The sequence below is a fragment of the Dipodomys spectabilis genome, unplaced genomic scaffold, assembly GCF_019054845.1.
Source record: "Dipodomys spectabilis isolate Male_0828 unplaced genomic scaffold, ASM1905484v1 ptg000096l, whole genome shotgun sequence".
In the NCBI taxonomy this organism is placed as follows: domain Eukaryota; kingdom Metazoa; phylum Chordata; class Mammalia; order Rodentia; family Heteromyidae; genus Dipodomys; species Dipodomys spectabilis.
In genome coordinates this window covers 15,918,829-15,944,090 of record NW_024870773.1, presented here as the reverse complement: position 1 = coordinate 15,944,090, position 25,262 = coordinate 15,918,829, and the positions used below count along the sequence as shown (strand labels likewise).

Sequence of the window (25,262 nt, the reverse complement as noted above, 5' to 3'; positions counted from 1 at the left end):
TGCTGATGGCCCCCATGTTTCTGGGTAAGCACCCTTTGTACAGGCTCTCTAAGGTGCTTTAATTGAATTTGGATAGGTGGGATTTGAAAACCACCTCTATTTCCCTCTTTAACTCACACCAGAAGCTTTATGCATTTCTCAGTCCAGGTAGTGAGTGAATTTGGAGAAGCACATATTTTGTCTTTATGTATATATAGCCCAGTACTCAGTTTTGTTATTAAATCTGTTCAAAATAGATTATTACCTGTTCTAGGAGTCAAAAGAAACTGTCACTTGGACTTTTGTATTTGAAACCAGACATCTGTTTCTTGTAATATGTGGACAGAGAAACTTTTCCTCCTTCACACATCAGACCTAGAGTCACTCGGGAGCAAGTCAAGTCCTTGAGCAGAAAGCAGAGGGAGACTCCAGATGCTACTGAGTCAATTAAAATAGCGTTTCATGCTGTGCTCCCATCTCTACATTTATCAAGGGTTCTGAATGGGACTTTTCGGCGTAAAAGAGCCATGTCCTTTGCCCCACATTCTTTATCAAAGACTAGAAGGGAAATAGCTTCCCTGCATTCTCTTTCCCATTCCAGGCACTCTCCTTTAAAATGTCCAGTCTTGCCACATATGAACCACTTGTTTTCCCCCTTCTTGGTCCTCTTTAGCCAATTCCTCATTGTCTTAAGCCTTTTGGGGTAGGGTGAGATGGATGGGAGCCACCAACCAGTCATTGATTTAGTTTCTCCTTGCAGCATGATTTGGCACCTCCTCCCTCTTCCCTCTTCCCGCCTCCCTAACTCCCTCAATAGCACCATCACTGATCTAGCCTTCCACTTTTCTAATTTTTGCAACTTCTTGGCTATATCTGGCCAGATGTTTGTAACGAAATGAAGTTTTAACATTTCTGGTCCCAGGACATCTTCTTGATCTAACCCTGTGTATTTTCTCATCTGTAAGGGGAGAATTTTCAATGTCCTAGTGGCACTGCAACATTCTTTTTGAAGTCTGCTTAGTGAGGGATAAAGGTTGCACAATCAGAGAGGGGAAGAGAAGAGGGATGGGGTTGAGGGTTAGAACTAAAGTGAGTTTGGGGGCGGGGGTGGGAAACAGCTCTGGCCCCTGAACTGGGGGAGGAGGATTAAGGGTAGAAAGGGAGACAGTGTGTCTCAATCAGGAGTCTTTGGCTCCTCTGTCTTTTACTCTGCCTTAACTTTGAAGGGAAATAGGTCTATTTTCAATGCCTGGGAGGATACTGTTTTTGGCTGAGTAGATATTTTTTTTAGTTCCTGGGCATTTATCTTTAAATGCTTGGTTAAATAACTGGCAAACTCAGTCAAAACTTTGCCCAAAGACAGCTGATCTTTTTAAGACTGGCCCTTGATTTCAGATAAAACAGCAATATTTAACCATTTAAAAATTATTATAAAGGTGGTGTACAGAGGGGTTACAGTTACATAAGTAAGGGAATAGTTAGCCCCTCCCTCATTTTCTCCCACTTTCCCTCTTCCCCCCAAATTGTATAGTTCATTTCCAACATAGTGTCTGGTGAGTATCGCTGTTGCGTTGGTTCAGCCTTTGTCCTTTGTCTCACCATTTTGTAATTCCCCTTCCCTTCTTCAAATCAGATAAATGTATTTACAAGACACAGTGTACCAAAAATCCCAAAGGGGAAAAAGTGAAAGAAAAGAAAAATAACTTCACAGAGAACATTAAAAAACCCTCTTGTTTCCATACCTTGGAGTTCACTTCAATTAGTACCATTTTATATGGTCATATGTACATAGCTATATGAGCATCTAATAAGACAATCCTAGACATATGCTAATTATTATAAATGAGGGAAACAATGGGTCCTATGTTTACTTGGGTCTGGATTACTTCATTTATATGATTTTTTTTTCCCCAAGTCTTTCCATTTCCTTATGAATGGGGCGATGTCATTCTTTCTGATGGAAGCATAGAATTCCATTGTGTGTATATACCACATTTTCTTGAACCATGCTTCTGTATGGCAAAGAACATAGCTAGCAAAATAAATAGAAAGCCCACAGATTTCAGCGGGCATGTGGTCAAAAGGGAACACTATGTCATCGTTTGTGGGAGTGTAAACTGGTTCAACCAATCTAGCAAGCAGTATGGAGGTTCTTCAGAAGACTACACATAGAGCTCCCCTATGACCTAGCAGCAATCCCACTCCTGGGCATTTATCCAAATGTCACAAACAAGGCTGTGCTAAAGCTACCAGCACAACTATGTTCATAGCAGCATTATTTACCACAGTTAAGATATGGAATCACAGAAGTGTTGCTGTGGTTCAAGTGGTAGAGTGCTAGCCTTGAACTGAAGAGCTGAGGGATAGCACCCAGCCCCAGAGTTCAAGCCCCACAACCAACAAACTAAGAAAAAAAAAAGATATGGAATCAACCCAGATGCTCCTCAGTAGATGAATGGATCAAGAAAATGTGGTATATACCATCTGTTGTTGTTGTTTTCCCACTAATACAGGAATTCATTTTAATACATTTTTTTGGGTGGGGTCTGGCTGTGGACCTGAACTCGGCCTGGGCACTGTCCCTCAGCTCTTCAGCTCAAGGCTAGCACTCTACCACTTGAGCCACAGCGCCACTTCTGGCTTTTTTTTTCTGCTTATGTGGTGCTGAGGAATCAAACCCAGAGCTTCATGCATACAAGGCAAGTGCTTACCACTGAGCCACCTTCCCAGCCCTCATTTTAATACTTTTTACAGGGACTCTTGGAAGGTATTTTATCTTGGTCTGTAGCCAGCTTACTTACTCTTCTCCCACCCCCCAATCTTGATTCCAATTTAGCAATTAAGGGAACACCTTTTTCTTCTTTTAAGGGGAATCTAGACTTCTCTTTTCCTTGGAGATTTCATTCTTCTTTCACTTTTGTCAACCCAGTCCCTCTATGCCTATGTCCCACCTTGGAGCTTAGGTGCCTCAGAAAATTTGGTACTCGACCTTGGTTAGATTCTAAGTCTAACTCTGCCTTCCTTTACAAGAGGCTGCTATGGTACCACAGATCAGGGCTCCAACTTCTGTATTTTCTGTGCCACCAGACTTGACTCATTCATCACTTCCACAACCCAACCACTCGAGCAATTCTTCTCTCTCTCTCTCTCTCTCTCTCTCTCTCTCACACACACACACACACACACACACACACACACACCCGTGACACTTCTTGCTCTGGACTATGCATAGACTTATGTGATCTTCACGATGGTTGTCCTTAGAGCTTTTTTCTCTGTGTTGGTGTATCTGGGGTAATTTGCTGATCCAGGAAGTCAAGGACACGGGCTCAGCTCCAAGGCTGCTGGAATACAGCAGCAGGGCCGATTTCCCTGGAGCGAGCTGGGCCTATCTTTCTGGGATGCAATGGGATCCTGGAATGGGATCCTGGTCCAGCGCCCACTTCTTAGAAATGCAGGACTCTCTAGTGTGTCAAAAATCATGTTGAGCGAGGTAAGCCAAGAGGAAGGAGACAGAGGTCTCCCTGATAAGTGGATGTTAAATCCAAAACGTAAGGAGATACAACAAAATTAACAAGACTAAAGAAACAAAGGACTTCCACTCATCTGGTTAAATCACTACTAAATAACCCCATGCTGCTGATCACATATATGGTATATATGTGCACACCGGAGGGAAATCAGGAGGACGACACAGAACTAGAGGGAATCAGGGAAAAACATACAACAGTGGGACCCATCAGCTGCACTGGACATTGATCAAAATGAACTAAATAACTCAATGGCAGCGATGGGAGGGAGGGAACAAGTGGGAAAGTGGAAACAGCTGATGCTATGCAAAACAAATGTACATACCACCCAATGTGGAAGAAAAAACTGTACTGCAAAGTTCACAGAACTCATAAATGTTATAGACCATGATAGACAATTTGCCCATGAAAGTTAGAATGTGTTTGTGACTTTAACTAAGCATCACTATCCCACAATACTGTGAAATTTGAGAAATTATGTAATCACCTAATCACAATAAAGAATTTGAAAAAAAAAAGGCAAAAAAAAGAATAGGCAGGGGCTGGGGATGTGGTTTAGTGGTAGAATGCTTACAGAGCGTGCATGAAGCCCTAGATTTGATTCCTCAGTGCCATATAAACAGAAAAAGCTGAAAGTGGTGCTGTGGCTCAAGTGGTAGAGTGCTAACCTTGAGCAAAAGAAGCTCAGGCACAGTGACCAGGCCCTGAGTTTAAGTCTCAGGACTGTAAAATATTTCTACACACACACACACACACACACACACACACACACTTATGGGAGATTTCATCAAGGCAATTTACTTTTGTGCAAAAAGGTGCAATGCCCAGAGCTAGGTAGGCACATGATGCAGGGCAGTTTCCTAGGCTTTTATCCCAATCCAAACTATCTCTCCTCCTCCTCCTCCTCCTCCAGGAGTTAGGCTCACATTTCTAAGTACAATTGATTACCAAGGTTTAAAAGGGGGCCTTTTTTTTTTTTTTTTGTTGGTCATGGGGCTTGAACTCTGGGCCCGAACACTGTCCCTCGGCTCTTCAGCTAAAGGCGAGCGCTCTACCACTTGAGCCACAGCGCCACTTCTGGTATTCCGGTGGTTAATTGGAGGTAAGAGTCTCATGGACTTTCCTGCCCAAGCTGGCTTTGAACTGTGATTCTCAGATCTCAGCCTCCTGAGTAGCTAGGATGACAGGCGTGAGCCACTGGCACCGGGCTCTGGAGACCTTTATCTGTGAGTTTTGCTTCAGTGTTAGTTTCATTAAGAGCCACAGGGGAATGTGGCCTCAGGTTCCCAGGTTACTCTACAGAGCTTGTGTGTTGGCTCCCGTCAAGGAGTCTTATGTCTCTTCCTAAGGCTGCCTCATTAATCTCCAAACAGATTTGAGGACTCAAGAAAAATTAGCTGAAACTTCCTCTTTGGCCTGGGACTGGGTGTTCTGGTTACTCCTGCCTGAGAGGAAAATTGGAACAGCAGAAGAGCAGTGATGAATTGGCCCTGGCACACAGCCATCCCTCACCTCCAACCCCATAAGGAAGCCCAATGGGGAGGGAACAGAAAGGAGTTGGGGATTTCAACTTGAGCTCCACCCTGGTCTCAGCAGCACCAATAGCAGCAGCATCCTGGCCCTGCCCACTCCCTGCTTCAAGTTGACAGGGCCAGGGCTTTGGGACCAAGTGGGTTGTGGCCACGCCCCCTCAGACCACAACCGGTGCTTATGTAGATCTCCAAGGCAGAGAGACCAGTGAAAGAAAACCTGAATCCCTGATCAGTAGATGGAAATCACACGCTGGCTGCAAGGAGCAATCTGGAGTCATAAACAAAGAAATTAGAAGACCAGGTAAATGCAAAGCGCCTTAATCATAGACACTGCATGATTTAGATTCTTTTGACCCAACCAAGGTGTAATCTCAACCTGGGTACCAGAAGCTGTGCTCTTCACTTTTGTGAATTTGTCAGCAACTTTGGCTCAGAAATATGCACAGGTGAGTGTCGATCTCTAGATTGGCAAGGCAAGGCAAAGCCCGGAAGGCTTGGAATTCTGCCTGATGAACCATATGGTGTTAAGAGTCTTAGGTAAGGAGTGGCGGGAGATATTTTTATAAAAAGTTTTTGAAGAGAAGACAGAGTGTGTCGAAACTCTACCGCGAAATGCCTAAAAACCTTTTAGGTTTTTAGAGCTTTAAACACTAGTACCGTAGTGAGCCCAAACTCCTGCAAACATTCTTACAGGTTGACTGAAATTATAGCTCCTAGAAAATTGGGGGGTTTTTAAATATCTCCCGTCAGTGACTTTTAAAATAAAGATCTGGTCCACTGCCTGGGATTGTGTCTTGTTGCAGAGACTTTGGATGTACACCCTGCAGACCCTGTGTGGGGTTTGAATGTGTACATGTGAATTTGCAGATCGAACCAAAAAGAAGACATTGAGTTTAGATAAACTGGTCAGAGGCAGGCCTCTGGAACAGGAGAGGAGACTTCTTATATGTCCCCCCATGTTAACACTGTATTCCAGTTTGTTTCCCCTCTTTTTCATGATCCCTGTCCTCAAAACAAAAAAAAAATCCCCAATAGGTTTCCTTGTTCCATTTTCATAGTTACAAATAATCTATGTTAACAGTATTTGACCTCCTTCTTCTTTCCCTATCAGCCCAACCCACTGAAGTTGCTACCCACCATGCCCCCACCCCCATCATTCCCCTAAAAACCAACAGCTTTCATTGAGTTTCTCTGTCCTCACATATACTTGTAATGAATTACAAAGCTATTCACCCTCGTTTCTTCTTCCCTTCTTCTCCTCAGTATTCCCTTAGTTTGATTTAAGTCCTATGTTTAACCATAGAAATAATTGTGTATATGGATATGCATATACACATGTGTATATCCATGAATATATATGTATGTCTTTTCAATCTAGCTTCCACAACAGTTTGCCTTTTGAATTTGGCTTGTTTCGCTCAATATGACGGCATTTAATTGTACCCATTGTCCTGAAAATGACATGTATTGAGACCTATCAGAAAACCACACGGACACACAGGCATGTAGAACAAATAAAGGTTTATTGCCAGCAAAACAACTGACAAGGCTGCTTCTCAAGGAGAAGAAGCACCAGCTTATATAACCTGCGGGGCTAGGAGCAGGGCTTTGGTGTGGATGTGTGGGCAAATGGCCTAGGATTCATGGCAGCTGCCCAAGTAATAGATAAGGTGCCTGCAGCTGTCCAGACTGAGGGTCACTTTAAGGGAGGTCCTGCTACCTTTTATGGTTGTAACTGACCCAATGGAGTGTCATCTCAAGGTAAGGGGAAAGGAGGCTGCTTTTTTTTTTACTGCCTGTACCAAATGGGCCTAGAGACAAACTCTGGGAAGGGGCCTACCAGATCCTGGGAAAGGAGAATGCTAAGCTCTGGGAAAGGAGCCCATTGGATTAACAACAAAAGTTCTGTTTGTTTGTTGGTTGGTTGGTTGCTTGGTTAGTCGTGGGGCCTGAACTCTGGGCCTGGGTGCTATTCCTCAGCTCTTCAGCTCACGGCTACCACTTGAGCCATAGCGCCACTGCCAGCTGATTTTCAGAGTGCCCTCCTACCATAAGTGGTCAGACTCCCAAACTCTGAAATAGCAGTGGGCATAAATACAACAATAATGGAATTTACTACTCAATTTTATCAGAAACATTTCTATGTCATCCCTTGTCTTCTGCCTCTCATAGACATAGATGGTCCCAAAATCTATTTCTGCTCTCCAGACTCAAAAGCCCAGAACTTCCTAGGAATCTTTGAGGCAGCCTGTACATACTCAAAGCCTTTCTTTAAATCTGTCCTTCCTCTTGTCTTTCAGCGAATGACACCCATGTGTACCTGGAAACCGAACCCCGAAGAGTAGAAATAATCTTTCTCTCTCCTCTCCCCACACTTTCCAGATAGGATAAGTTACAAATTCTATTGAGTCCATGGTGGAAAGTAGCCATGGAAACCAGCCCTTCCTTTTCATTCCTAGTACCTCTTCCTTAGTATGTGTTAAGGTTTGAAGATGAGTTGTCTCTCCACAAACTTGTGAATAGGGGTCTTGACCTCCAGATGATGGTTTTTTGGGGAAGTGATTGGAGACCGAAAACTCTAAGTAACCAATGAATTCCTTGATTGTATTTATAGTAAAATGGTCCTATTGAGAGGTGTTAACAATAAGAGGCAAGGTATAAAGTTGTAGAATAGATTGGAAAGATGATTTTTTTTTGTTGTTATAAGGCTTGAACGCAGGGCCTAGGCGCTCTCCCTTTTGCTGGAGGCTAGCACTCTACTACTTTGAGTCACAGCACCACTTCCTGTTTCTCTGGTGGTTAATTGGAGATAAGAATCTCATGGACTTTCCTGCCTGGGCTGGCTTTGAACCGCAATCTTCACATCTCAGCCTCCTGAGTAGCTAAGATTTCAGGCATGAGTCATCAGTGCCCAGCTAGAAAGATGACTCTTGACACCTTCCCCTTCTCTATACTATTTCCTAGCTGCCATGAGGTGAATAACTACTCCATTATAGCCTTCTACCATGAAGCACTGCTTTCCCATAGGCCAGAAATATGGAACCATTTTCCATGTACTAAAACCAGGAACCAGAATAAACCTTCCTCCTTCAGGTTGTTTTCCTTGTCTACTTATCACAGTGACCAGCAGTGACTCACATAGCAAATTGATGGGATATATTAAGAGAGTCAAGAGCAGAGTCTCCTAGACCATCCTGCTTGAGCTTGCCTTCTGGGTGCATTATCTGCCAAGGCTGCCAGTTTCTGCAGTAAAGTTATCACCTAGAAGAATAAACACTTCCTCACAGATTCAGTGAACACCAAGTGAGTTAGCACAAGTGAACATACTGAGAATTAATGATGGCTCTAAGCCATTGTTGTACTGGTGAGGTTCCAGGGAACAAATGCAAGTCTTTCTGCTACACTTTCTGTAGAAAGTGTAGCCTAGAGCATGGCTTGGGCTCCAAGAAAGAATTCTGAGAATCACAACTGATAAAGTAAACTGTGACCTTAAAATAATTACAAGACATTCAAAGTATCTTTTTTTGTTGTTGTTGGTTACGGGGTTTGAACTCTGGGCCTGAATGCTGTCCCTGAGCTCTTCAGCTCAATGCTAGCACCCTAACACTTGAGCCACAACACCACTTCTGGTTTTCTGGTGGTTTATTGGAGATAAGGGTCTCATGGTCTTTCCTCCCAGGCTGGCTTTGAACCACAATCCTCAGATCTCAGTCTCCTGAGTAGCTAGGATTACAGATGTGAGTCACTGGCTCCCAGCAGTAAAAAATCTTTATACATTTTACATCCTTTTTTTTTTTTTTGTCAGTCATGGGGGCTGAACTCTGGGCCTGGGTGCTGTCCCTCAGCTCTTCAGCTCAAGGCTAGCCCTCTACCACTTGAGCCACAGCTCCACTTCCAGCTTTTCCCCCCTGCTTATGTGGTGCTAAGGAATCGAACCCAGGGCCTCATGCATGCAAGGCAAGTGCTCTACCACTGAGCCAACTTCCCTGACCATTTTACATCCTTGGTTAGTAATTTTCTTCCTCTTTTCTGAATATTGGAGGTTGCAAAATTAGAATATGGGTCTGGTGATAATTCTTTAAGATTTTGAAAGAGCAGAACTTTGTTTAAGGATACAGGTGGACCTGTTGCAACAATGAGAAGTACAAGTTGTCATGTCCAAAACGAGCTTTACAACGTTGGTGCGGGGGGGGGGGGGGGGGGGGGGGGGAAGGAGAAGGATTGGGATTAGGGGGGGAGGGGGGGAGGCTGGGAAGGGATGTGAAGGATAAACAAAGGAGGAGGCTGCAATGCTTGGTAAGAAATGTACGCATTATCCTGCCCATGTAACTGTAACTCCTCTGTACAGTATGTTCACAAATAAAATTAAATTAAATTAAAAAAAAAAAAAAAAAAAGAAAACTAAGATTTTTTTTTTTTTGGGTCCAGTCGTGGGGCCTGAACTCTGGGCCTGGGCACTGTCCCTCAGCTCTTCAGCTCAAGGCTAACGGTCTACCACTTGAGCCACAGCGCCACTTCTAGCTTTTTTCTTTTTGCTTATGTGGTGCTGAGGAATTGAACCCAGGGCCTCAGGCATGCAAGGCAAGCACTCTACCATTGAGCCACCTTCCCAGCCCCGAAAACCAAGATTTCTATTTTAAAAATAAGTATCCTGCTGGGTGCTGGTGGCACATAATCCTAGCTATTCAGGAGGCTGAGATCTGAGGATAGTGGTTCAAAGCCAGCCCGGGCAGGAAAGTCTGTGAAACTCTTATCTCCAATAAACCACCAGAAAATGGGAAGTGGAACTTTATGTAGTTCAAGTGGTAGAGTGCTTGCCTTGAGCTGTAGAGCTGAGGGACAGCACTCAGGCTCAGAGTTCAAGCCCCACGACTGACAAAAAAAAAAAAAAAAAAGTATCCTCCAGCTCCAGTTTTCTAACAGATAATTTGTTTGTTGAGCAGCAGCATCTATTCAGTTGCAAATGTTTACAAAAAGTTGCACACTACCTAAATTCCATTTGTGCACCTTACCTAAAAGTCTTGTGAGTAGAATCACTGACCACTGATCTAATATGAACTAATACAAGACCATCACTCCTTACCTTCATTACACCAGTTATATTGTCTCTATTCTCCTTCTTCTTTTCCTGCCTACATCTTTTCCTCTTTTTTCCTCCTCTCCTTTTCCCTCTTTCCTCTTTGTAAAAGCACAAGACAGACCAGTTGACCTAGTCACCCAATCTAAAAGAAATATAGTCACTCCTCTGTGAATGCAAAGTTAATTGGAGCATATTATCCAAATAAGAATTTAATTTAACATTGACTCAACAAGTTTCTAATACTAACACTTTGGCAACATTTCTTACAGCATGGAGAGAAAAGACCAAGCTGGGAGAACCAGGTAAGCCATGTCTCCTGTCACCAATCTCTTTCCCACATTCTAGAAAGTCCAGTACTCTGCCTGTGTACAATTGCCCTATCAGATGGAAAGACGTTTTTCACAGAAGCCTATATGGTTGGTCATTGCCATTAGTGCGATGTATTATAAATAGCTAGACACTGCAAAATGAGAATGACTTGATGGTGTTTGTAAAGTGAAATCATCCATCGCTGTCTTTAAAGGGGGAAGGCAAGGTTCAATTTGGACACTAAAACAAGAGAGTAGGTTCCGGTTTGGACTCTAATCCAAAGCTTTCCAATTATGGCCTCCATGTCCCACCACTTAATAGCCTAATTCTAGTTTGATCCTGAGAATAGTGGGCGTGAGGGATAAGTAGGAAAGGAGCTCATAAAAAAAATTGCCAGTATTTGTGTTCTGCCTGTTGGGTGACTGAATGTCTCTGAGCTTCAGTTTTCTTTCGTTGCCTGAACCATGGTGAACATTTTTGATACTTTTTGTTGTTGTGTGGTTGGTCATAGGGCTTGAACTCAGAGTCTGGGCTCTGTCCCTGCATTCTTTGGTTCAAGGCTAGTGCTCTACCATTTTGAGCCACAGCTCCACTTCCAGTTTTTAAGGGGTTAATTGGAGATAAAAATCTCACAGAGACTTTTCTGCCCTGGCTGGCTTTGAACTGCAATTTTCAGATCCCAGCTTCCTGAGTAGCTAGGATTACAGGTTTAGTCATTTGGTGCCTGGCTTATTTTTGATACCCTTTATCATCCGAACTAACTTGTAAGGAAGACTCCAGAATTCTGTTCAATTTATATTGACTGATGTTTCATGTTAAGGGATGTATTTGAAGATTTGAACTTAGATCTCCTTGTTTCTGTAGCCTGGAATCTCATTATTTTTCTATATTATTATCTAGATCTATATTATTTTACATTAGTATCTATATTAATATTATATATTCTATGTTGAATTGTTTTTCTGGTCAACTCTAAAGTCATAGAATCCTATTACTTCAATAAAAAATACAAAAGGAAGCTGATTACCAGTTGCTTATGCCTGTAATCTTAGCTACTCAGGTGGCTGAGATCTCAGGATTCGAAGCCAACCTGGGCAGAAAAGTCCATAAGAATCTTGTCTCCAATTAAACACCAAAAAGTCAAAAGTGGAGATGTAGCTCAAAGCTGGCACTTTGAGCATAAAAGCCAAGGAAGACCTTGAGGCCCTAAGTTCAAGCCCCAGTACAGGCACAATTTTTTTTTAAGATTTCCATTTAAGCACAACTGAGCCAGGCAACAGTGGCTCATGCCTGTAGTCCTTGCTACTCAAGAGGCTGAAATCTGAGGATTTCAGAAGGAGCAAGAAAGTCTGGGAGACTCTTATCGCCAATTGATCACAGAAAAAGCTCAAAGTAGAGCTGTGGTTCAAGTGTTAGAGCACTAGCCTTGAGCAGAAAAGGTTGCTCAGAGACAGCACCCAGGCCCGGAGTTCAAGTGCCAGGCCTGGCAAATACAAAAAACAAAACCACTTAATTTGATGTTGAGTATTGAATTAATATGTATATTTGAATCTTAAACACACTTGTATTTTCTTCCTAGGAATGAAAAAGTTTTGAACTGCTTAATTCAAAGGCCTAATGCAATTTTTAAGCTGATTTGCTTTCCCTGGGCAGGAGGCGGCTCTAATCATTTTGCCAGATGGGGCCAAAAGATGTCTGATCTATTGGAAGGTATGTTACTTTTTTAATTTTTGCCAGTCCTGGGACTAGAACTCAGGGTTTGTGCACTGTTCCTAAGCTTCTTTGTGCTCAAAGCTAGCACTCTGCCACATGAGCCAAAGCACCACTTCCAGCTTTTTCTGTATATGTGGTACTGAGGAATCGAACCCAGGGCTTGATGCATGCTAGGCAAGCACTCTACCACTAAGCCACATTCTCAGACCTGTTACCCTTTTTTAAAATCATCATTTAAGCAATTTATAAATTCAGATGACAAGCATGTAAAGGAATTTGAGTTTATTGAATTTCTTAGATTTGTAGATTTATCATTCTTTCTAAATTTGGAAACATTTCCCCATCATTTTGTCTTCAAAAACTTTCTGCCTCCTTCTTCTGAGATGTTCAAGTTTTTAAGCTCCTTTCTCTCTATGTTTATATTAGAACCTATGACTACCTTTTTAGGACCTTTTTTCTTCGATTTCTTGAGTCGTAACACCTGAATTGTTATCTTAAAGTATTGCAAAACTAAAGAAAAAGCTTCTCGCCAGGCACCAGTGGGCTCATACCTATAATCCTACCTACTCAGGAGGCTGAGATCTGAGGATCATGGTTCAAAGCCAGCCTTGGGCAGGAAAGTCCATGAGACTCTAATGTCCAATTAACCCCTGGAAAATCGGAACTGGCAATTTGAACTGTGGTTCAAAGTGGTAAGGAGTAGGGCTGGGAAGATGGCTCAGTGGTAGAGCGCTTGCCTTGCATGCATGAGGCCCTGGGTTCGATTCCTCAGCACCACATAAGCAAAAAGAAAAAAGCCGGAAGTGGCGCTGTGGCTCAAGTGGTAGAGCGCTAGCCTTGAGCTGAAGAGCTGAGGGACAGCGCCCAGGCCCAGAGTTTAGGCCCCACGACTGGACCCTGCCCCCCCCCAAAAAAAAAGCTTCGGGACAGTGCCCAGGCTCTGAGCTCAAGCCTTATTGCTGAAAAAAAAAGTTTCTTCAGGGGTTTTCTCTTCATATTTTCATTTCAATGTTTTATTTTACAAAAAGGCTTTATTTTTATTCAACTAGGTTTTATTAATATTTCCATGCATACATATAATGTACTTGGATCATATCTCCCCCCCCCCCCCCCCCACTGGCTTTTCTTATTCCTCTCTCCCTCCTTCACTTTCCACATCCCTAAAAGTCCCCCTTTTACTTTGGTGTCTTCCTCACTACACCTAAACTTCACAGATGAGAGAGAACATGTGATATTTGTCTTTTTGAGTCTGGCTTATTTCACTTAATACAATGATCTCCCTTCCACCTATTTTCCTGTGAATGACAAAATGCCATCTTTCTTTATGGCAGAATCAGGACATTCTGAATGTAAGAAGTATAAGAAGTTATGCACCAGGTTTGCCAGATTTGTGACACGTTTAGTGAGTGTTGATTAGATGCTAGACATCGTGAATTTTACATTGCTTGGGGAGGGATGTATTCCTTTGAAGTGTGTTAGGTTTCACTCTAGCAATCTGTTATTTATGGTCAGCTTGGTTCTTGATTCTGGAAAGACATTTAACAGGAGATGACGTCATTGCTTCTTAACTGATACAGCCTGGGACGGTACCAACTCAGGCTCATTTTGAGTTATTTTTATTAGCTTCACCTTCCTTAGACTGCCAAAGTAATATAAATAAATTTCAAATTTGCCTAAACACAAGACTTTGACATAAGAATTGAAAGGCAGGTGGGCACCAGTATCTCATATATGCCCAGCCCAGGCAAAGTCCATGAAACTCCATCTCTAAAAGAATCAACAAGCAAAAAGCCAGACTGGAGGCAGAGGTCAGTGGTTCAGTGTCAGCTAAGCAAGGAAGCCAAACAAATGTGAGACCTTTAGTTCAAACTTTAGTACCAGCCAAAAAAATTAAAATTAAAATTGGACTTTCCCAACATGACCTCATCCAGAGTCTAGGAAAACCCAAAAAGTTCTTGTTCTTTCCCATTACTATTGAGGATATATTTATTTTTCCTAGTCTACTTTTTCATAAGGATTTTAGAGCTTGAATCTTCTTTGTTTTACATAAATGGACTCAGTTGTAGCTCCCAAATTTAACACATTCTAAAGCCTTTTCCTTACTCTCTTGGTCACTCTTGAAACTTAATGTCGTATTTTTCTGAAATAGGCAACGGTTGCCAAGGTAGCTATTTCATTTGTATATATAACCCCTGTAATTTTCAGCCTCCTGGGTAGCTAGGATTACAGGAGTGAGCTACCAGTGCCCAGTTCTATTGCTTTTTCGTTGGTCATGGGGCTTGAACTCTGGGCCTGAATGCTGTCCCTCGGCTCTTCAGCTTAAGGAAGTGCTCTTCCACTTGAACCACAGCACCACTTCCGTTTTTCTGGTGGTTAATTGAAGATAAGAGTCTCACGGACATTCCTGCTTGGGCTGGCTTTGAGCAGTGATTCTCAGATCTCAGCCTCCTGAGTAACTAGGATCACAGGTGTGAGCCACCAGTGCCCAGCTCTATTGATTTTCTTATCAACAAATTCTACAATGTTGCTGGATGCTGGTTGCCCAAGCCTGTAATTCTAACTATTCAGGAAGCTGAGCTCTCAGGATCAGGGTTTGAAGCCAGCTTGGGCAGTAAAGTCTGAAAGTGGAGCTGTAGCTCAATTGGTAGAGCACTAGCCTTGAACATAGAAAAACTCTGGGACAGCACCAGGGCCCTGAATTTAAGTCCCAGGACTGCCCGCCCCCTCTGTCCACCCAACCCAATCTAAAATGTTTACCTTGGGGTTGGGGATTTAGCTGAATGGATTTAGCTCAATTGGGGATTTTCCTCAGGCAAGTGCAAGGCTGAGTTTGGTCCTCAGTGCTGGAAAAAAAAAAAAGCTATAATGTTTACCTCACCTGTACTTATTATTTAATTCTTTGAAAACATTCATATTATGTTAATATAAGTCCTTTTAAAAGATCCTCAAAGCTGGGCGCTGGTGGCTCATACCTGTAATCCTAGCTACTCAGGAGGCTGAGATCTGAGGATTGAGGTTCAAAGCCAACCCAGGCAGGAAAGTCCATGAGACTCTTACCTCCAATAAACCTCTCAGAAAACCAGATGTAGTGCTGTGGCTCAACTGGTAGAACATTAGCCTTAAGCTGAGGAGCTAAGGGACAGCATTCAGGCTCAGAGTTCAAGCCCCATGACTGACAAAAAAGAAATAAAAGAGTGGGGGCTGGGAAGGTAGCTCAGTGGTAGAGCGCTTGCTTTGCATGCATGAGGCCCTGGGTTCGATTCCTCAGCACCACATAAGCAGAAAAAAGCTGGAAGTGGCACTGTGGCTCAAGTGGTAGAGCACTAGCCTCGAGCTGAAGAGCTGAGGGACAGCACCCAGGTTTAGAGTTCAGGCCCCACGACCCCACGACTGAAGGGAAAAAGAAAAAAGATCCTCAGTATCTTATTCATTATCTGCCTGTGTAAAAGTGTTTCTGAATCTCCAGTGCATGCTGTAAGACTTGCTGGAAGAGAAAGTCGTCTTGATGAGCAATTTGCCAGTGACATACACCAGCAAGTGGATGAAATTATTGACGCTCTGCTGCCAATCATTCATGATAAATCATTTGCATTTTTTGGCCACAGGTATTTATGTTTTGTTTTAAAAGATAACTGGATGGGTCTGGGAAGGTGACTCAGTGGTAGAGCGCTTGCCTTGCATACATGAGGCCCTGGGTTCAATTCCTTAACACCACATAAGCAAAAAGAAAAAAGCTGGAAGTGGTGCTGTGGCTCAAGTGGTAGAGCGCTAGCCTTGAGCTGAAGAGCTGAGGGACAGCGCCCAGGCCCAGAGTTCAGGCCCCACGACCAGACCCCCCTCTCCCAAAAAAAGATAACTGGATGCTGGGCACCGGTGGGTCATGCCTGTTCTTGCTGAACAGATATCATAGTGATTGTCTTTCCCTCTTTTAGTTTTGGATCCAGTGTAGCTGTTTTGTGTGCACTGCGCTTAAAAGAAAAATACAATGTAGAACCAGTGCATATGTTCTTGTCAAGTGCAACTCCTTTCCATGTAAGTCATTTCATTTTTTTTTCAGGAGAGGGGAGTGAGGGTGAGGGAAATGGTGAAATAAAAATTAGAAGCTAGGTGTTGGTGGCTTATGCCTGTAATTCTAGCTACTCAGGAGACTGAGATTTAAGGATAGCCATTCAAAGCCAACCTAGGCAGGAAAATCCGTGACACTCTTATGTCCAGTAAACCAACAAAAATTTGGAAGTGCAAATGCATCAGTGACACTCACAAGACATTATGTTGGCAATGAACTGTACAACTTGTGGGTGAGTTTAGTGGTAGACTGCTGGCTTAGCATGCATGAAGCCCTGAGTTTGATTCCTCAATACCACATAAACAGAAAAAGCCAGGAGTGGTGTGTGGCTCAAGTGGTAGAGTGCCAGCCTTGAGCAAAAGAAGCTCAAAGATGATTTCCAGGCCCTGAGTTCAAGCCCAAAGACAGGCAAGAAAGAAAAGAAAAAGAGAAAGAGAGAAAGAAAAAGAGAGAGAGAGAAAGAGAGAAAGAGAGAGAGAAGAAGGAAGGAAGGAAGGAAGAGAGTGAGGGAGGGAGGGAAGGAGGGAGGGAGGAAAAAAGGAAGGAAGGAAGTGGAGGAATGAGAGGGAAAGAGGGAACAGCTTATACTAAATAAAAGGAAAGAAATGTAAACATCACTGATGTGGAAGAAATAATTGTATTGTCAAAGCTCATAGAATTCACAAACTTTATAGAGCTTGATAATGACAATTTGCCTTGTGAAGGTTAAACTGTGTTTGTGACTTTAACTAAGTATTACTATTCCGCAATACTGTGAAATCTGTGCAATTTATGTAATTGCTTCATCTCAATTTAAAAAAGACAGAAAGAAAAGAAAAGTGAGAGAAGGGATGGATTAGGAGCCATGGGTGACATGTCAATTTGTAGTCACGCACTGTTTTGTAGAATGGGAACTTCTTTGTACAACTACTTAAAGATAATAATAATAATAATAAAAATAAAAGGAAATAAAATAAGAGGAGAAAGAAGGAAAGGAAGGAGGGAAGGAAGGAAGGAAGGAAGGCAGGCAGGCAGGCAGGCAGGCAGGCAGAAGCATGACTCCAGGCTGAATGGTGGCCTTGGGTCTACTTATTTACCAATGTGCAAGTGTTAGTTTCCAGTGCTATATTCCTTGCTCTCTTGAATGTTCCATCCCTCCTGAAGTCAATGAGATAAGGGGAGGAACATGATGACCTTGCCTGAGTCCTCACATGGGGAAATGGGGCATGAAAGAGACAGAAGAGCAAGAAAGAATACAACAAATAATGTCTTTAAAAAAACTTGTGTAACTAGACAGCATCTTGGTTAGTTTCTGAGCTAAAACCACACCTGTGAACATATGTGTCAGTTCCTTTACACAACCAGAGCCAGGAAAAGAATCCTTAAAATTTCCAAAGGAAATAGTGATATCAAACTTTTGAAACTGTGTGTGTGTGTGTGTGTGTGTGTGTGTGTGTGTGTGTGTACTGGTTGCTGTCCCTGAACCTTTTTTTCCCCTTCTTTCAAGGTTAGCACACTACCACTTGAGCCACAGCTCCATTTCTGGCTCTTTTAGTAATTAATTGGAGATGAGTATCATGGACTTTCCTTCCTGGGCTGGCTTCAAATTGCAAACCTCATAACTAGGATTATAGATGTGAGCCTACTCTAACTTTCTAACCCAGCTCGCTCTGTGATCTCTGATATTCTTTCTCTTCCTCCTCCTCTTCCTTCCCTCTCCTCCTCCTCCTCCTCCTCCTCCCCTTCTTCTTCCTCCCCCCCTCCTCCTTTTTCTGATACTAGGTCTTGAACTTAGGGCCTAAATATTGTCCTTTAGCTTTTTTGTTTGGGGCTGGTGCTCTACTACTGAGCCACATCTCCACTTCCAACATTTTTCATTGGAGATAAGAGTCTCATGAACTTTTCTTTCTGGGCTGGCTTTGAACCATGATCCTCAGATCTCAGTTTCTGAGTAGCTAGGATGACAGACATGAGCCACCAATGCCATTTTTTCTTGCTCTCTCTGACTGTTTTAAGTTGAAGACTGAGGGTGTTTTCTGAAATATCAGATCTGTTTGTTAATGTTTCCAGTCAAGCTACTGGCAGGATCAATTTCTCCACACGACCCAACTGTCTGAAGAACAAGTTAAATATCTTCTTCTGGAGCTTGGAGGCACCCCCAACAATATCGTTGGTAACAAAGACCTTATGGACCAATGGTTGCCCAAGATACGGGCAGACATAAACAATCTTAAAAATAGCAAGTAAGTACAGTAACAGAGACAGGTTTTGTTTGTGCACTGTGTATTGAGATGTATATTGAGAGTTCACAGAGGCTACCTGTCTAAGAACATAAAATTCTTGGATTTCATTTCCTTTGAGGCTGTGATATTCATACTAACCTACTGTGGAGCTTGAGCACAGACTGTATTGATAAAAGATGACGAGCACACAGCCTGGGCAGAAAAAAGTCTGTGAGACTCTTATCTCCAATAAACTACTCAGAAAAGGCCAGAATGGTGCTGTGGCTCAAGTGGTAGAGCACTAGCTTGGAGCCCAAAGAGGCTCAAGAACAGCACCCAGGCCCTGAGTTCAAGCCCCAGGACTGACCAAAAACCCCAACAAACTGAACATGACTTGCACATATTTTGAGAGATATACAGATAAATATAGATAGCTGATTTATCACAGTTTTATTTATTAAATAAGTTAATTAATACCAATGTGCACTCATCTTCCTAGAGGAATTGCAAATAGTAAGCTACCAATTTTTGTGTAGATCTCATATCCTTAACCTTGACCATTTCCCCTCCCACTTCTTGTCCAGTGCTCTCAGGTCACTGTGTTTCTCCTCTCTGGATTCTGAGCTAGGAGATCCTTTCTGGGGTAAAGAAAAAAACTAAAAATACTACTTAAAACAAGCTTGACTGCCATCTTCTTGTTCCCCATGCATTCTAGAACTTATACAATGTTGGGAAATAGCCTCAATCACAAGTGAGCAAAATTCTGATAGGGAGAAGTAGCAATGGGTTTAAAAAAAAAAAAAAAGAATTTGGGCACTGGTGGCTCACGCCTATAATTCTAGCTATTCAGGAGGCTGAGACCTGAGGATCACGGTGATACTCTTATCTCCAATTAACCACCAGAAAACTGGAAGTGGCACTATGGCTCAAGTGGTAGAGTGCTCTCTTTGAGCTGAAGAGCTCAGGGACAGTGCTCTGGCACAGAGTGCAAGCCCTGTGACCAACAAAACAAAAAGAAAAAGAAAAAAGAAAAAAATACGTGTTTCTGGAACCAGTCAAAGGGGAAGTGGTGAGGTCATCCTGTGTTTCCTTTCACTGAAGTTATAACATGAAAGGATGCTGGGATTGTGTGTGAAAAATCACAAAAATGACCCTTTATATTTACAGTGTGGATACATCCTCTGTGAAGACACAGTCCTGTGATTTTACCTGTTTTATTGGATCCAATGACATATCAAAGGATATGGAAGGTAAAATCGTTTTTATAGTTTGTTTTGTTGACATTTTGTAGCAAATGTCCACTAGGACTCACTACCAATAAGGGGATAATGGAGTCCAGGTTTTATGTAGTATAAATGAATTGGTTTCATCAGACACAAAAGGATCTGGGAAATAGTTCTGTATACTTACAGGTCTTAGAGAAATTAAAAAATATAGGATACAGAACCTGAGACCTTGGAGGTAATACATGTCTAAGTATCAGCTCTGAATGATCTAGTAATGATCAAGTCAATCTTCAGTTGTACTTCATAAATGACATTTGTTATTAAATAAAAATCTTCATTTCTAGCCTGGAAAGATGTTACCAGTGGAAACTTCGACCTTTATGTCCTGCCTGGAGGTCATTTCCATCTTGTGGATCCTGCTAACGAAGACTTTATCCATAAATGTATAACAAAGTGTCTAGAACTCTCATCCTTAAATCTTAGCTAGTTTTCCTGTTGGTTTTGTAACAGACAAAATGATCACACAATGCTCTTCTTGATTATTCAAATAGTAGTTCATTAGTTTTAGTCAGAGATTGCAAATTTTTTTTACTATTGGGGGAATTTGTTACATTCTGATGTATTTCTTTATTCCAGAGGCTGTGGGCAGACAGGCAGGCAAAGCATACTTCTGGAAGGGTCCTTTATTAGAATCTAATCTCCCTCTCATTTGTGAGGCATTTACCAACAAAATTCATGCTTGATAATTTATCTATTTTTTTTTTCTTTCAAGTTTCTTGCTTGCTTGCTTGCTGTCCCTGAGTTCTTTCATTCAAACCTTGCACTCTACCACTTTGAGTCATGGCTCCACTTCTGGTGATTAATTGGAGATAAGAGTCTCACAGACTTCCCTGCCTGGGCTAGCTTTGTACTGCAGTCCTCATATCTCAGCTTCCTGAGTGGCTGGGATTACAAGCATGAGCCACCAACGCCAGGCTCAGTTTGTGTGTGTGTATGCATGCACCGGGGATCAAATTCCAGGGCTTTCTGCATGATAGGCAAACACTGCCACTGAACTCCATTCCCCCCAACTTCTTCAGTTACTTCAGTGGTGAAATGACTGGCAGGAGGAATGCTTGCTATTAATTACAGCTTCACTGATATACTGTGGCTTAAAACTTGCCTAATTTTAAAAAATATACAAGAGTGCCATTTAATAAGAAAATATAATTAATGCTTTATTAAAAGATGCAGACCCCCTAGTTGTGAGCACAAAAACTGAAGGAGGATGTGAGGTCCTGAGTTCAAGACCCCATATTGTACCATCTCCATTGATGATAGTCCTCCCAAGGACAAACGAGGTACAGGCTAGCCTGTGTGGTAGAGAGTAGTCAAGCATATGGCAAAGACTCCCTCAGCCTTACGCTGAAATAACTTGATGTAGGGAGAAAGCAAAGCAGGGATAGACCATAAAGAATGAAGAGAAAATGAAAAGCAGGAATAGGGAGGATTGGATGATCAACACAATGGCAGAGCACCTCCCAATGAGATCCCCGGATGCCTGTGGCAGGGAACAAAGAGCCACTGTGTTCACCGGAGCTGTCTGACCCTCAGACTCTTGTCAATTCCCATCCTGTGTCTGATTATTACAATTCACTTCCACCATTTTCCTTCTTTCTCACAGATCTTTACAATAAAGTCCACCGCTTAATGTGATTGATGTCTCTTCCTTACAGCCTACACTGCTTAGAATTGTATACCAAAACATTAACTTTTTTTTGGCGGGGGGGGGGGGGGAGTCCAGTCGTGGGGCCTGAACTCTGGGCCTGGACGCTGTCCCTCAGCTCTTCAGCTCAAGGCTAGCGCTCTACCACTTGAGTCACAGTGCCACTTCCGGCTTTTTTCTTATGTGGTGCTGAGGAATCGAACCCAGGGCCTCGAGCATGCAAGGCAAGCGCTCTACCACTGAGCCACCTTCCCAGCCCCTAAAACATTAACTTTTGAAGCATCAATATGTGTACAATCCTTAAACCTCAATTCCTGGTTTTGTCACCATCTCAAAGTAACGTTATGTAGGTTCTTAGTAGCTAAGATTAAGAAAAGCATATATAAGAGACATTTTCCAGAATTTATCTCACTTTTTAACAAAGTACAAATAATACAAAATGAACTATTGGGAAGTTTTTTGAGTTAGACTTCACATAATAAACTTGACTTCGAAATAGCCTTGAACCAAGTCAACGGTTCATGCCTGTAATTCTGTCTACTCAGGAGGCTGAGATCTAAGGATTACAGTTCAAAGCCAGTACTCCCAGGAAAGTCTGTGAGACTCTTAACTCCAATTAACTAACAAAAAGCCAGAAGTGGTCAAGTGCTAGCCTTGAGTGAAAAAGCTGAGGGAGAGCACCAAGACCCTGAGCTCAAGACCCAGGACAGACAGACAGACAGACAGACAGACACACACACACACACACACACACACACACACACACACACACAAATAGGCCTCAATCACATTATGTTTAAAGTTGCCTCTGTGAACATTTTAGTTTGAGCCTCCTCTGAAGGATTTGTATGAAAGTATTTAAACTGATTATTATTACTTTAAAAGTTGTTTAAGTCTTCCAAATGAGAGTCTCATAAGAGACTCAGCAAGATTGTGTACATTGCTTAGAGACACTTTCCAGGCCCAGAGTTCAAGCCCCAGAACCATCACACACACACACAGACGATCTAGCTAATGCTCTCCCAGCTAAGCTATTTTGTCTCTAAGAGAATCTAGCTTCCTAAAAACTTATTTGATTGATAAGGAATCAACTTTGTCTTTTAATTAAACTTGGCACAAATACAGATTCATGCAATTGTAAGAACTAATACAGGGATCCTAGTATACTTTTTTTGTTGTTGTTGCTGGTCCTGGGGCTTGAACTCAAAGCCTGAGTGCTGTCTCAGCTCAAGGCTACCAGTGCTCTACCACTGGAGCCACACCCCTACATCTAGCTTTTTTGGTAACTTATTGGAGATAAGAGTCTTATGGACTTTCCTGCTTGGGCTGTCTTTGAACTGCAATCCTCAGATCTCAGCCTCCTGAGTAGCTATGCTCATGGACACAAGCCACAGGTGCCTGGCTCCATTATAGTTTTATATCCCTGTCCAAACTATAGTGTAATATTTCACCCAAGGTATTGACTGCTACAGACAAGATACAGAATATTCTATGACCACAGGGGAGAGCCCTGTGGAGCCCTGTGTTGCCATTTCATGACTGAGATGTAAGTCGAATTGCATAGCATTGCTATGCTTTGGGTCTTAGTTGTCCCTTTATGACCATATGTTCAAGTCTTCTGTCTCTAGCCTGTGGCACTTGAGGGAGGTGTGGCCTAGTGGGTCATTGGTGGAGGAGGAAGTGCTCTTGAAGGGGCTATTACCAGCCCATAATTTCCTTTCTCTCCTTTCCTGGCTAAAATGAGGTGAGTAGCATCCTCCACAATACTCCCTCCATGAGTCTCTGCCTCACTGTAGTCTGAAGACAACAGGATCACATGAGTATAGACTGACCATTCCAAAATTTTCAGCCCAGACAAGCCTGTCCTCAGATTGTTTAGCATTGGTATTCTGTCACAGCAGTGGGAAACTGAGTCACAGAATCACAACATTTTCAGATTTTTTTTTGTACCCCACATAATTTTCTGGAAATTCTTCTCGTACACATAGAAGGTGTTTTGTTGTTGTTGTTCTTTTTCTAAACATGTAGAGATTATTTTTCTTTTAAGCAAAGCAAAGTCAGTCTTCTATACCAACCCTGAACTCAGATGCAGGGAAGGAAGAGGTAAACTGCATGGGGGGAAGTGGGAAGGGAGAGATTTTTATTCTGAGATCTCAAGTAGGTTTTGTTTTTGTTTTTGTTGGTTGTAGGACTTGAACTCTGGGTCTGGGCACTGTCGCTCAGCTCTTCAGCTCAAGGCAAGCACTCTACCACTTGAGCCACAGTGCCACTTACGGTTTTCTAGTGGCTTATTGGAGATAAGGGTCTCTAGGCACTATCCTGCCTGGACTGGCTTTGAACCGTGATCCTCATATCTCAGCTTCCTGAGTAGCTAGGATTACAGGTGTGAGCCACCAGCGCCTGGCTCAAGTAGGTTTTAGTAGTTAATATGGGATTATCTTCTTTCAAAGAACTTTTGAACTGTCAAAAGACTGCATGGTGGGCAGTATTATACCCTAGAACACAGGAACTTTTCCCCCCACTGTTGCTGGGTACTGAAGCATTAACTCAGAGCTTCACATTCTTTTTTTTTTTTGGGGGGGGGGGTCTGGTCGTGGGGCCTGAACTCTGGGCCCGGGCGCTGTCCTTCAGCTCTTCAGCTCAAGGCTAGCGCTCTACCACTTGAGCCACAGCTCCACTTCTGGCTTTTTTTTCTGCTTATGTGGTGCTGAGGAATCGAACCCAGGGCCTCATGCATGCAAGGCAAGCGCTCTACCACTGAGCCATCTTCCCAGCCCAGAGCTTCACATTCTTTTTCAGCTTATTTGCTCACATCTGGCACTGTACCATTTGAGCCATACCTTATTTCTGGATTTATGCTGGGTAATTGGAGGTAAGAGCCTCTTGGATTTCTCTGTGTGACCTAGCTTCAAACTGAGATCCTCAGATCTCAGCCTCCTGAGTAGCTAAGATTATAGGTTTGAGCCACCTGAACCCAGCATTACATCTTAGTGGTCTATTTATCTCATACATAAAAGTTTTCAGAAAAAAAATAGCTATTTCATGGTGTGGGCTTTTCTTTCTTTGAAGAGCCATAGATAAAACATATTTCGTCTTTCCATTTCTTTTTTCTCTTTTTTCTTTCTTTCCTTTTCTTCCTTCATTCTTTCTCTCCCTCTTTCCCCTTTCCTTTTCTTTTCTTTCTTTCTATCATGGTACTAAGGATGGAACTCAGGGCCTTGTACATCCCAGGCAAGCAGACTACTGCCCCATAGGTATCTTAGAAAACCACTTCAACTTATTTGTGCTATATAGCCTTCGTTTATTTTTATAGCATGTAATCCTTGCAAAAACTCGGTGGTAGTAACACTTTTTTCCTTCTACAGATAAGGCTTGACAACACTGAGTCACTTTACTAGTAAATACAGACAAGGCTTAACAGGTTAAGAAATGTCCCCGGGCTGGAAGGTGGCTCAGTGGTAGAGCGCTTGCCTTGCATGCATGAGGCCCTGGGTTCGATTCCTCAGCACCACATAAGCAAAAAGAAAAAAAAAAGCCGGAAGTGGTGCTGTGGATCAAGTGGTAGAGCACTAGCCTTGAGCTGAAGAGCTGAGGGACAGCGCCCAGGCCCAGAGTTCAGGCCCCACGACCGGACCAAAAAAAAAAAATAGAAATGTTCCCAAGTCATCTAATAGGAAGTCATGGGGTAAAGAGTGGAACCAGGAATACCTGTCCCTTCAAGGTGATCAGAGGCGTCATCTTGCTATTGATTCCTTTGTTTTCTGAGGCAGTGTCTCACTATGTACTCCAGGTTGTGACCCTCCTATCTCAACCTCCTGAGTGCTGGGACAACAGACATGCATCACTACACTCAGATCCCATTAATGTGTGTGTGTGTGTGTGTGTGTGTGTGTGTGTGTGCGCGCGCGCCAATCCTAGGGT

At 42.7% G+C, this 25,262-nt stretch overlaps 1 protein-coding gene across 1 annotated transcript; it reads left to right on the top strand.

Moving 5' to 3' along the window:
• The first annotated feature begins 10,353 nt into the window (after positions 1–10,353).
• Positions 10,354–20,123, top strand: Olah (oleoyl-ACP hydrolase). Its single transcript, XM_042686205.1, has 7 exons — positions 10,354–10,423; positions 12,010–12,140; positions 15,610–15,748; positions 16,076–16,175; positions 18,259–18,431; positions 19,578–19,660; positions 19,981–20,123. Exons 1-7 carry the CDS (start codon positions 10,392–10,394, stop codon positions 20,121–20,123), a joined length of 801 nt encoding a protein of 266 aa, XP_042542139.1. The 5' UTR covers positions 10,354–10,391.
• The last annotated feature ends 5,139 nt before the right edge of the window (positions 20,124–25,262 follow it).

Coding starts and splice junctions, on each gene's coding strand:
- Olah (XM_042686205.1), top strand. CDS start 10,392: ATGGAGAGAAAAGACCAAGCTGGGAGAACCAG. Junction 16,176..18,258: donor CAAGTGCAACTCCTTTCCAT/GTAAGTCATTTC, acceptor TAATGTTTCCAG/TCAAGCTACTGGCAGGATCA. Junction 18,432..19,577: donor AACAATCTTAAAAATAGCAA/GTAAGTACAGTA, acceptor TTATATTTACAG/TGTGGATACATCCTCTGTGA.